Source organism: Rana temporaria, chromosome 5 (genome assembly GCF_905171775.1).
Source record: "Rana temporaria chromosome 5, aRanTem1.1, whole genome shotgun sequence".
In the NCBI taxonomy this organism is placed as follows: Eukaryota; Metazoa; Chordata; class Amphibia; order Anura; family Ranidae; genus Rana; species Rana temporaria.
The window spans coordinates 312,331,127-312,343,917 of NC_053493.1; the positions used below are offsets into that span (position 1 = coordinate 312,331,127).

The 12,791-nt window shown below is 42.9% G+C and overlaps 1 protein-coding gene across 2 annotated transcripts in view; it reads left to right on the forward strand.

Moving 5' to 3' along the window:
* ASXL3 (ASXL transcriptional regulator 3) overlaps positions 1–12,791 on the forward strand; it is a 187,741-nt gene that overhangs the window by 158,191 nt on the left and 16,759 nt on the right. For both annotated transcript variants that reach the window (XM_040354131.1, XM_040354132.1), the window contains one exon: positions 8,580–10,512. In XM_040354131.1, the coding sequence (XP_040210065.1) occupies positions 8,580–10,512 (1,933 nt within the window). The remainder of the gene's footprint in view (positions 1–8,579; positions 10,513–12,791) is intronic.

The following is a 12,791-nucleotide window of genomic DNA, read 5'->3' on the forward strand; positions in this document are numbered from 1 at the left end:
CAGTGACTGCATTTGATGGCATGGCACAGTGGTGACAATTGATGGCACAGTTGCTGTTTTGCATGGCCCAGTGGTGACAATTGATGGCACAGTGACTGCATTTGATGGCATGGCACAGTGGTGACAATTGATGGCACAGTTGCTGTGTTTGATGGCATGGCACAGTGGTGACAATTGATGGCACAGTGGCTGCATTTGGTGGCATGGCACAGTGGTGACAATTGATGGCACAGTTGCTGTGTTGCATGGCACAGTGGTGACAATTGATGGCACAGTAACTGCGTTTGATGGCATGGCACAGTGGTGACAATTGATGGCACAGTTGCTGTGTTTGATGGCATGGCACAGTGGTGACAATTGATGGCACAGTGGCTGCATTTGGTGGCATGGCACAGTGGCTGCGTTTGATGGCACAGTAAGGCTGCAATTTTTTTTTTTACGTTTGCGCCCCCCCCAAAAATTTTGAGCACCAGCCGCAACTGGAGAAGAGGTTAACTTATTTAATTTCAGCACCCTCGCAGAGAAGCAAAAAGTGGGGTAGATCCCCCTTCCTCTGTTTTGGGGTCCCTTTCAGACGATCAAATATCAGAGGAGGATGATGTTGATCTTTCTGGGGAGCAGTCCGAGAATTCAGGGGATGAGGAAAGGATTCCGTCCTCTCAGGCCCTCAGATTGCAGGTACAGGCCTATACAGAGATTGTGTGCGAGGCATACAACCTGCCCTCAGAGTTGGCCGGATCCCCTGTCCCTTACTTGGGGTCATTGAAATCTCCACAGGCTGCATATACCTTTCCGATCCATCCTTTGCTGGAGAAACGGATGTATGCTGACTGGGGTCACCCAGACAAGCGGTTTGCTTCCCCAAATAAGTTTTCTCTTCTTTATCCTATGGAGGAAAAGTTCACCAAGAAATGGAGTGTGCCGGCAATAGATGCAGCCACTTCTTCTGTGAATAAAAACCTGTTGATCTTGTCAGAAAAAACTGTCCTGTAGACAGTGCTCAGGGAATCAGAGACCCAACTGAGAAAAAAACTGGAGTCTCTGCATAAAGCTTCCTTTTCTATGGCTGGCGCTGTAACTCAACCTGCAGTAGCAGCTATTGGTATGTGTCAATTCCTGAAGGATCAGATGAAGCAGGTGGTTATTATTCTCCCTACTAAACAGGCCAGAGATTGTTTGGACCTGCCAAAGGCCTTATGTTTTGCAGTGGATGCTATTAATGATTCAATCCAACAAGCATCCCGCCTAACACTCCTTCTGGTACATATGCGCAGGATTCTCTAGCTAAAGCACTGGTCAGCTGAAGCTCTGTGCAAGAAACATCTGGCTGGGTTTCCTTTTCATGAGGAACGCCTATTTGGAGATGCTCTGGTAAAATACATCCAGAAAATTTCTAGCGGTAAGTCTACCTTGCTGCCAGTTAAGAAGAAGAGTAAGCGTCCATCTTTTAAACATTCTCTTTCTTCATCCCCGGTGGCTACAGCCTCCAGGCCGTGGCTGTGGCCTCACCAGCCAAATACAAAAGGGAAAACCCAGAGCCAGGCCCAAGGTCATAAAAAATCCTGGGGCCAAAATTCTGTAAGGCTGAACCCCAAAGCCTCCTTGTGAAGGGGTGCCCCCGCTTGGCCAAGTGGGGGGAATGCTCTTACGATTTTCAGAGACTTGGCAGGAACAGATTTGAGACAAGTGGGTGATCTCCACAGTGTCTACAGGTTACAGTCTGGAATTACGAGGGCCCCTGCCATCTCCTTTCCTCAGGTCAAACATCTCCAATAATCCGGAATAAAGAGAGCCTTTGTTCCTGGCATTGGATAACTTGTTATCCCAAGGGGTAATCATAGAGGTTACCCCAGAGGACCAAGGCACCGGTTTCTATTCAAACCTCTTCATGGTTCCAAAACCAAATGTCAGACCTATTCTAGACCTGAAAGATCTGAATAAATTCCTAAACATACTTTTCGTATGGAGTCAATCCGCGCAGTAGTCTCCACCCTTTAAGGCGGAGAATTTATGGCGTCAATAGACATCAAAGATGCATTTCTGCATGTGCCAATTTGCCTGGCTCACCAAAAATTTCTAAGGTTTGCGATAGAGCACCAACACTTTCATTTCGTGACTCTACCCTTTGGTCTAGCCACTGAGCCTCGGGTTTTCACAAACAATCTGGCCTCGCTTCTAGCAAATCTGAGGGCAAAGGGCATTGCCATAACGGCATGACTAGACTATCTACTTTTGGTAGAACGATCGGTGGCACATCTGAACCGCAATGTGCTCAAAACAGTAGAGCACTTAGGCTGGGTCCTCAACTTGGAAAAATCATCCTTGCGGCCCCTAAGAAGGCTGAGGTATTTGGGCATGGTCATAGACACAACCCAAAACAAAGTATTCCTACCCAAGCCCAAAATCAGGTCTTCGAGAGGTGATACGACTGGTCAAGGCAAAGAAGGAGCCTTCCATCCACCTATGTATAAGGTTGTTGAGAAAGATGGTGGCTTCATTCGAAACTGCATGCTCGCTGCCTGGAACAAAAAAGTTTAATCCTTAGACTTACAAATGCGGCTGTCGCCAGAAGCTCGGCAAAGTCTCAGTTGGTGGTTGTTAACCAAAATCTGCAGAAGGGAAAGTCCTTCACCCCAGTCACCTGGAAGGTAGTGACTACGGATGCCAGCCTTATAGTCTGGGGCGCAGTTCTAGAGGGAAACTACGCTCCAAGGGAGATGGGCAAAAGCAGAAAAGCCCATTAACATCTTGAAAATCCGAGTGATCCGTTTAGCTCTCAAAGCCTGGACCCTAAGATTGCAGGGCTGCCCTGTTTGGATACAATCTGACAATGCCACAGCAGTGGCCTATATCAATCATCAGGTGGACACCAGAAGTCTGGCCGCCCAGAGAGCAGTAGGCCCCATTCTAGTATGGGCAGAGAAATATGTGCCTTGTCTCAGCAGTTTTTATTCCCGGGGTGGAAAACTGGCAGGCGGATTACTTGAGTCGCCAGCTGCTTGCCTCAGGAGAGTGGTCTTTACACCCCGACGTGTTTCTGGTGATATACCAAAGGTGGGGTACACCGGATGTGGACCTGCTAGCTTCCAGGTTCAACAAAAAGTTGGACATGTTTGTCTCAAGAACAAGGGATTCACTGGCGTTCGGGCAGATGCATTGGTTATCCCTTGGGACCAGTTCTCTCTGATCTATGCGTTTCCCCCACTTCCGCTCCTACCGCAGCTTCTACGCAGGATCAAGTGGGAAAAGATACCAATAATTCTAGTGGCCCCAGGCAGGCCCAGAAGACCCTGGTATGTGGAGATCGTGAGGATGGTGGTAGGAAGACCTTGGCACCTTCCACTACGCCTTGACCTACTTTCACAAAGTCCAGTATTCCACCCTTCCTTACGAAGTCTAAAACAAGTGAGGATAAGGTTGGGACTTATTCAAAAATAATTAAATGTGTGTGTATATATATATATATATATATATATACATACATACAGTACAGACCAAAAGTTTGGACACACCTTTTCATTCAAAGAGTTTTCTTTATTTTCATGACTATGAAAATTGTAGATTCACACTGAAGGCATCAAAACTATGAATTAACACATGTGGAATTATACATAACAAAAAAGTGTGAAACAACTGAAAATATATTTCATATTCTAGGTTCTTCAAAGTAGCCACCTTTTGCAGCAGACACGTCTCTAGAACTGTTAAGAGGAGACTGTGTGAATCAGGCCTTTATGGTAGAATATCTGCTAGGAAACCACTGCTAAAGAAGAGAAGAGACTTGTTTGGGCTAAAGAACACAAGGAATGGACATTAGACCAGTGGAAATCTGTGCTTTGGTCTGATGAGTCCAAACTTGAGATCTTTGGTTCCAACCCTCGTGTCTTTGTGTGATGCAGAAAAGGTAAACGGATGGACTCTACATGCCTGGTTCCCACCATGGAGGAGGAGGTGTGATGGTGTGGGGGTGTTTTGCTGGTGACACTGTTGGGGATTTAATCAAAATTGAAGGCATACTGAACCAGCATGGCTACCAAAGCATCTTGCAGCGGCATGCTATTCCATCTGGTTTGCGTTTAGTTGGACCATCATTTATTTTTCAACAGGACAATGACCCCAAACACAACTCCAGGCTGTGTAAGGACTATTTGACCAAGAAGGAGAGTGATGGGGTGCTGTGCCAGGTGACTACCTCCTTGAAGCTCATCAAGAGAATGCCAAGAGTGTGCCAAGCAGTAATCAAAGCAAAAGGTGGCTACTTTGAAGAACCTAGAATATGAAATATATTTTCAGTTGTTTCACACTTTTTTGTTATGTATAATTCCACATGTGTTAATTCATAGTTTTGATGCCTTCAGTGTGAATCTACAATTTTCATAGTCATGAAAATAAAGAAAACTCTTTGAATGAGAAGGTGTGTCCAAACTTTTGGTCTGTACTGTGTGTATATATATATATATATATATATAAACTAACCTGACTAACTGTACGCATTTTTGCACGCATTTGCAAATACCTGTGTAAGCTGCAGGCCTCGTCAAGGCTCTCTGTGTACTGCTGTCCTAACTATGACATTTTAAAGTCTCCTCAGTGGGAGCACAGGTGTGCTAAACAATAGATAAGGGGCAGGTGACTGGGGGTAACCCAGTCCTCAAAGGAGTAGGAGCACACCAAACACCCAGCGCCTAGAAGCAAAGGTGCTGGTGTGCTACCTGACCATGCCCCTACCTATGGCTGGTTTAACGATAAAGAGCACTGGAAAAAATGCATGTGTATATACGAAGGTATCACAAAAGAAAAGAAGTACAGGAGTGGAAATGTTCATGCCTTCCAAACCAGAACACCACCAAACTAAATGCGGACCACATCAACCCGGGTCAGCTAGTCAATGAATGACAATGCACAATTAACTGTCAATGGTAAATCTGTGGAGGCACTTTATTCCACTCCTGAAACGCATCTCCATCCCTAGATAATGTAAAAAAAGGGGGGATAAGGTTGGGACTTTACATGAGGCATATGATAAACGACCATAACAACCAATGCGTGCAACTAAACCTCGGTTTTTAATGCATACAGTTAGACAGGTTCATTTGATTTGCTGCTTTTCTGGTTGGTAACTTTGAGCCTGGTTATTATGGAAACAATTTTTTTATATACATATTTATATATCTTCAGAGAAGCCTATCCTACCCACACCTAACAACTGTATTTGCATTTGAGTCCATCTGATCATCCCCCACAGCTACTACCCTTTGTTCCACTTGACCCTCCCTTCTAGATTGTAAGCTCTAACGAGCAGGGCCCTCTGATCCCTCCTGTATTGAATTGTATTGTGACTGTACTGTCTTCCCTGATGTAAAGCGCTGCGCAAACTGTTGGCGCTATATAAATCCTGTATAATAATAATAATAATATATCTAGGCTTGTCTGTTTTAGAATCTGGAAGGCATATGTTTCCTGGTGTGAATCCAGAGCTTGGCATCCTCAAAAATATGCCATTAGTAGGGTATTGTCTTTTCTCCAATTAGGGGTAGAAATGAAACTGGTTTTGAACACAATCAACGGTCAGATTTCAGCTTTATCAGTGTTCTTTCAAAGGCCTCTTGCCTCTCACTTTGTGGTTCGAGCTTTTATTCAGGGAGTGTTGCACTTAAGGCCACCAGTTGGGTCCCCTGTGTGCCCTTGGACCTTAAATTTAGTCTTATCAGTACTTCAGAGACAGCCTTTTGAGCCAATGTCTTGTATGCCTTTGGCTCTCTTAACGAGAAAATTGGTATTTTTGGTTGCTATATCCTCTGCTAGGAGGGTATCGGAATTGGCAGTTTTCTTGTGAAAGGCCTTATTTGATTCTTCACAAGGACAATGTAGTGTTGAGACCTTATCCAGCTTTTTTTTGCCTAAGGTTGTCTCAGGCTTTCATCTGAATGAAGATGTTATCCTGCCATCTTTTTACCCAGATCCGCACTCTGCTGAAGAAGTTTTATTGCATTCTCTGGATGTAATAAGAGCCTGTTTCTATCTGGATGCTACTGCTTAAATTGGGAAAACTGATGTTTGGTTTGTGCTGCCAGAAGGTCCTAGGAAGGGCCGGGCAGTGTCGAAATCTACTATTGCAAAGTGGATTCGACAAGTTATTATTCAGGACTACGCTTTGAAGAGGAAATATCCTCCTTTTCGTGTGAGGGCACACTCCACTAGAGCGGTCAGTGCTTCTTGGGCAGCGCATCACTAGGCCTCCATGACTCAGATCTGCAAGGCTGCAACCTGGTCTTTGGTATATACGTTCACAAAATTATATCAAGTGGATGTAAGGGGACACAAGGATGCTGCCTTTGGGCGCAGTGTACTGCAGGCAGCAGTGTAGGTCCTCATGTCCAATGATGGTATGCTTTTTGGATCTGTGTCTCCCTCCCCTCAAATTGTGCATTGCTCTGGGACATCCCATGATGTAGAGAACAGAGCTCTATGTCCCGTGATGTACGAGAAAGAAAATAGGATTTTTAAAACGGCTTACCTGTAAAATCCTTTTCTTGGAGTACATCACGGGACACAGAGCTCCCGCCCCTCTAAAAGATTTGGGGTTTGTAAGTATAGGATACTTATTGCTTTGCTACAAAACTGAGGTACTCTCCATATGGGAGGGGTTATATAGAGGGGAACTTCCCTTGTAAATAGGGTGTGCCAGTGTCCAATCACCTGGTGGTGAACCATATAACCCATGATGTAAAGAACAGAGCTCTGTGTCCCGTGATGTACTCCAAGAAAAGGATTTTACAGGTAAGCCGTTTTAAAAATCCTATTTTTTTTTTTTTTTTTTTTTAACTTTTGGGGATTATAAATAATTTTCTAGCAAAAAATACTAATTTAAACTGGGAAAAAAAGTTCCAGAAAAACCCTACCCTTCACTCCATTCCCTGTTCAAAAAATAAACAATTGAATAGCAAAATTTTTCCATGTTTTCTAGTCCAGTGATCTTGCGGTAAGCAGAGAAGCAATTGCATATAAACAGGTTCTACTTGTATCTGAATTTTTTTTTAAAAGTCTGTGTTTATAGGATCAGTTTAGTTAGTATTTATGAGATTAAACAGAATGGCGTAGTGGAGATGGGAAGAGGGGCAATAATGTGAAGCTCTTAATTGTATTTACTACTTCTGACCACTACATAAAGCGTATGTTAATTTAAATATAAAAACACATATGCAGTACATTTCTGCAACACCTGCCCATTTCTCCATATTTTGTCCCTTTAAAAACCCCGCAGGAAAAGAGGAATAACTGTTGACCTACTAGAAATGCACTCCGCTCTTATTTTTCTTATTGTGGGCTGACAACACACAGGATTTTGAAGAATGAGTAGTGTCAGCTCCACCCACTGTCTTTTGCTAGACCACTGTACCACTCCCGCTGTATTTCAATCCACCGCATAGGGACTAATTGACTTATGGTCCAAGATGAGAACAGGGAGGACTAAACAATCACTCTGAGATTACACAGGCAGGGAGCACAGGACAGTTCTAATTTTCTGACAAGATCAACAGGTTGTTTTTTTTTGTTGCACTTGTAAAACAGACATTACAAAATGCATTCATTGTTATATTGAACAGACCAGAAGAGAGGAAATAAGAAAAGTCTATTGTGAAGATTTAACAGGAGGATCCACAACTATTGTCAGGATATGACCACTGCTTGAACTTGTGGAGCAGTAACACCTAGCTAGGGAATTATTGTTACTGTACACAGGAAGTGGTCATTGCTTTCCTGAGTAAGGACCACCATGTTAACAATACTACACTTAGGCAATAACTGCCAGTAATCTCAGGAAGTGTCCAACTCTTTAACTCTGCTACAAATAGTCAGCGACTGCCTCTATAATCATAACTAGACCCAGGAAGGAACTACCACATCATTACCGCTAGAGCTACTACCAGAATGAACTGGGTCTTGTCCTTTATTTAGGACATGCATAGATTTTAGATGGCTCCTGCTTTGCTATTTTTAGTACTGTTTATGCAACAGAATGATTTACCTGGCTCTTAGAATTTGGAGCAGACTTCCTGTTGTAGGGCACATTTGCCAGGCTCTGGTCTTAAAGTAGAACTATAGGCAAAACTTTTTTTCTTCATTTTTAAATCATGGGAGGGTTATAACGAATCAGATTTTTTTTTGCCATCCGTGTCCCATTGTGGAGATTTCTCTTCACATCCTGTCCCATAGCCAAACCGGAAGTAAGAGGAAATCCCTGCAAATTAAGGGAATTCTTTGGGGACCCCCGTGTCACCAGAAATAGTGTCCCCATTCGAAGATTTTCCCAACCTACTTTTCTAGGGGCAACCCAAAATTTGTGATTTTTATTTATTTTTTCCCCACTTTTAAAGATAATGGTAAACAGAACAAATAGAAAGAATGGATCTCCTAGGACACAGCTAGCAATACAAACGGACAGGTGTTCTAATCCCTCTCCGCTCTCTTAGTTATACTTTAAGCTTTTTTAAGTTCAGATTTTAAAACTACTTTTCTTTTTAATAATATTTTAGTTTGATGGTTGTGAGATCCTTTTCCTTTTCTTTTGTATGTAGGTCTGGAATGTCCAAAGAGGAATCGTTGCAACTCACCTCTGCGCAAAACAGCAGTGAAGATGAATGCAGTTCTCTAGAAACATCTTTGAATTTACCTGGCCCATCTACACAGTTTGAGAGTAGCACACCAGCTAGTGATGAAACTCCTGCTGTGTTGGAAACTGAAGTTGTTGAGGAAACTGTGTGTAACATTGTGTGCAACATGGATCATGTTACATCCAAGGATATGATGGGAGAGGGAGAATTAGAGGACATACTGATATCTGAAGAGTCAATAATTCATGAAGAGATTGCAGAAGAGGTGGAGACGAGCATTTGTGAGTGTCATGAAGATGTTGATAAAGATGAAGTAGAGCTTGCTGAAGAGGTGACAAACCAAGACTCAAAGAATGGAGATAAAGAAGAGCCTGCAGAAAATGTAGAATCTTGTGTTGTCATGGAGGATGAATTGGTGCCTAATTTAGAATCTAAAACAGAGGAGGCAGTTAAATGTGATGATGAGGAGCAAGAAACCCCCCTGGAAGTCACAAGTGATATAATTGATTGCAGAACGCCAACTCCTTCTGTGTCCTCTCATAGTTCATCTGGGGAACCAGCTGAACAGGATGCACCACCAGCTGAAGATTTACATACATCAGAGGATGATGGTGCTTGCAGTGCAATTGCTGATTCTACATGCATTGAGGAGACTGCTGCTGTGGAGATGGAGTTGATCAGTGAGCCAGAGGAACAGTTTTCTGAAGCTGCCTGTGTTTCTGAGACATCCTTTTCTTCCCAAAGTCCAGAAGGAGGATGTGTAAGCCTGGCTTCTCCTGGAGGTGACACACAGTCTGCTTCAGAGGAACCTTACACTCCTGCATCTGTTGAAGCTGCTTTTCTGTCTGAGGTGTCAAGTTTTGAAAATGCTGAGTCAGAAAGTCAACAAAAAACAACCGCAGAAAGTCCCCCAACTTCTGTAACTTCAGATGTCTCACCACTTTCCACCTCTCCAGTGTTATCAGAAGCATCTCCTGCCTCTAATCATCCACTAACACCTGAACCGTCTCCAGCATCTAACTTGCCATTAACTTCTGAAGCCTCTCCCATGTCAGATGTACCTTTAATATCAGAAACATCTTCTTTATCGTCAATAGCACTTGCTTCTGAAACTGGACATACAACAAATTTACCTGCAAATTCAGATGCATCTTCTGTATATAGCCCCCCTCCAAATGAGCACCTCTTGCTTAGGCAAACAAGTTCCCCAACTTCATCTGATGAATCTCGATCACCCTCAAAAGACGAGACTGATGCTTACTCAGAGGCATCACAAGCAGACACCATTGGTACAGAGCATGAAAGCTCTGAAAACCTAAAATATAATTCAGAAACCCCAAATTCTGATAATTCTCTGTCAGAAGATGCTTTGACTCAAAAACATTATAAGACTGAGACCGACCAGGAAAAACAAAGTGTCTCATCTGCCACTGAACTGTCACCACCTGATACCATAACAATTAAAAACAATTCAAGTCATTATAGGATTCTTGATAAAAAATATTTATCTCCCCCTCAAGAAGGATTTGATGGACTCCATTCTAAGAACAATGAGTCTGTTCACTCAAAGTCTCATGATAAACCTTATAGTACCTCAGCAGAAGTATCTGGATATTATGAATCTTCCAGAAGTAAATCTCATAAGCAGCAAGTCGGCTCCCAAAGCCGAGCAGACAGTTCCCATTGCAAGTCATATGAACATAGTAAACAGTCTGAAACAATTAGTCGTGAACCTGAAATTTCAAAAAGAAAAACGGCAGAGCTGCATACTTTTGGTAACTACAAAGAGAAACGACCAAGAATAGATGATGACCATCCAACTCGTTCATCCTCAAATTCTAGTCAAGCTGACAGGGAGCACCCAACTCGGGAAGAGCCACGAGTTCCACCTCTCAAGGTAAAATGCCTAACTATCTGTAAATTTCCTTTTCAGAATCTAAGACATATGTCTGAAATAATCGCACTTATTATAAGTGTAGACTGCTGCACTTTTACCACTCCTTGGATACAAGGAGATAATGGAAAAAAACTTCAAAATATAAAAGGTTGCGCTATCTCATAAAAAAAAGAAAACTCTTATTAAAAAATTATAACAAACAGTGTATCAACTGGTGATAAATACAGAGTTCAATAAACAAGTGTATCAAAAATGATTCCATTGATATTCCATGAACTGGATATGCTATCCACCATTCCCAGTGATAATAAAGTATAACAATGCAAATGAAAATTAAATTGGCCTCTTACCAACTCCCGATCTCTAGACTATAAGAGATCATCTAGCGCATGAGGTAAGTAAATACCCAATGCCTGGTCACATCCTCTGTGTGTCTCCCAACCTCCAAGATGGATGGATGGATCTGACAGCTCCCAACTCAGTGTCCCCACACAACTCACTCTGGACTCTGACTCCACACTGAAAGTGTACCCTACAGCGTCCCAGCACAGCTTGCCTTACTCAGGATCATCACTGTGTGAAGTACACTTTCAGTGTGGAGTCAGAGTCCAGAGTTAGCGGTGTGGGGACGCTGAGCCGGGAGCTGTCGGATCCATCCATCCATCTTGGAGGTCGGGAGACACACAGAGGATGTGGCCAGGCGTCGGACATTTACTTGTCTCATGTGTTAGATGATATCTTATAATCTAGAGATCACCCAGAGTTGGTAAGAGGCCAATTTAATTTTCATTTGGATTGTTATACTTTATTATAACTGGCAACGGTAGATAGCACATCCAGTTGATGGAAGACCAATGGAATAATTTTTGATACACATTGGCACTTGTTTATTGAACTCTTTATCACCAGTTGATACACTGTGTGTTATTTTTTTATAAGACTTTTCTCAGAATATAAGAAGGTTCTGAATTCTGATTAATATTTACACTTTCATTAGAGAAATTACGACTGGAGCCTGACTGGTTTCTGTGCTTAAACAAAACTATTTTATTTTACAATAAAACTGAATTCCTTGTGACGGATGCATTTATCTGTGATCCTAGTAACAGAATCATTTACCACCAGCACCTCTCTGGTCCTCACTGGAACTACAGGATTTATTTTTTGTTAACATCTTCAACATTTGCCACCCAGTATTATTTATTAGTGTGTTAACACAAAAACGTGTTTTCCAGACTGCCTACTTTACTTAACAGTGACACTGGTCCTTTTTTTTTTTTTCTATCAAGGGCCTATGTTTAAACTGCAACTCCACCTTGTGGGCAGAAAAGTTTCTTAAAGCGGAGTTCCACCCATTTAAAAGTCAGCCGCTACAAAAAGTGTAGCTGCTGACTTTATTAAACAGATACTCATCTGTCCCACAGTCCAGCGATGTGTATGCACTAAGCCTCTCTCCTCTCCACCGTTCTGGCATTGTAACTGTGGGCGCCCAGCTGTGGTTTCACAGCCAGGTGCGCACTGCGCGGGGAGGGAGGGGGAGAGGTGAACTCAGGGGAGGGAGGGGGAGAGGTGAACTCAGGGGAGGAAGTGGGAGCTGGGTGCCTGTCAAAACTGGGCACCCGCTCCCCCCCCCCAAAAAAAATGACATGCCAAATGAGGCATGTCAGGGGGTCACCAGTACTTAAAGTGGAAGTTCCATTTTTGGGTGGAACTCTGCTTTAAAATCACATAAGTGACATAATAAATACTGACTTTTCATTTTCTGAATTGTTCCGTACAGTTCCAATAACCTTTTCCTATTGGCTAAAATAGCACCTTTAACAAATATTTTTGATGGTTTCTGTCTAACAGTACTCCCTGCAGTCACTCTGGAATCCTCTCCCCATTAATTTAAATTAGCTGCTGTACCTGCAGGACACGCAGGAGGGAAAGTCCCAATCCCTTTTTCAAAAATAAAGCCACACGGAACCATGCAGTTTTGCGCACCTGAAAACGTGACACGTTTTCTGAAACGTGGGGACACCGCTATACAGGGCTCCTCTCGCACAATCATATCATTCATTTACAGCACTCTGTGAGTGTTTAAACTACAAGTCCTTTTTGCCACCATGGTGGACGGCGTGTAGTTTTCAATCGTGAGGGTTTAGTGACATGTTTCACTTGATAGCAGGCACCAATAATTATGTATTTCTTCCCTGTGGTTTCTTACTGACCTAATTCACTGTCACCTCCATTACTACTTTTACTGCTTCCTACAGAGTACAGTGTCTCAGTGCTCG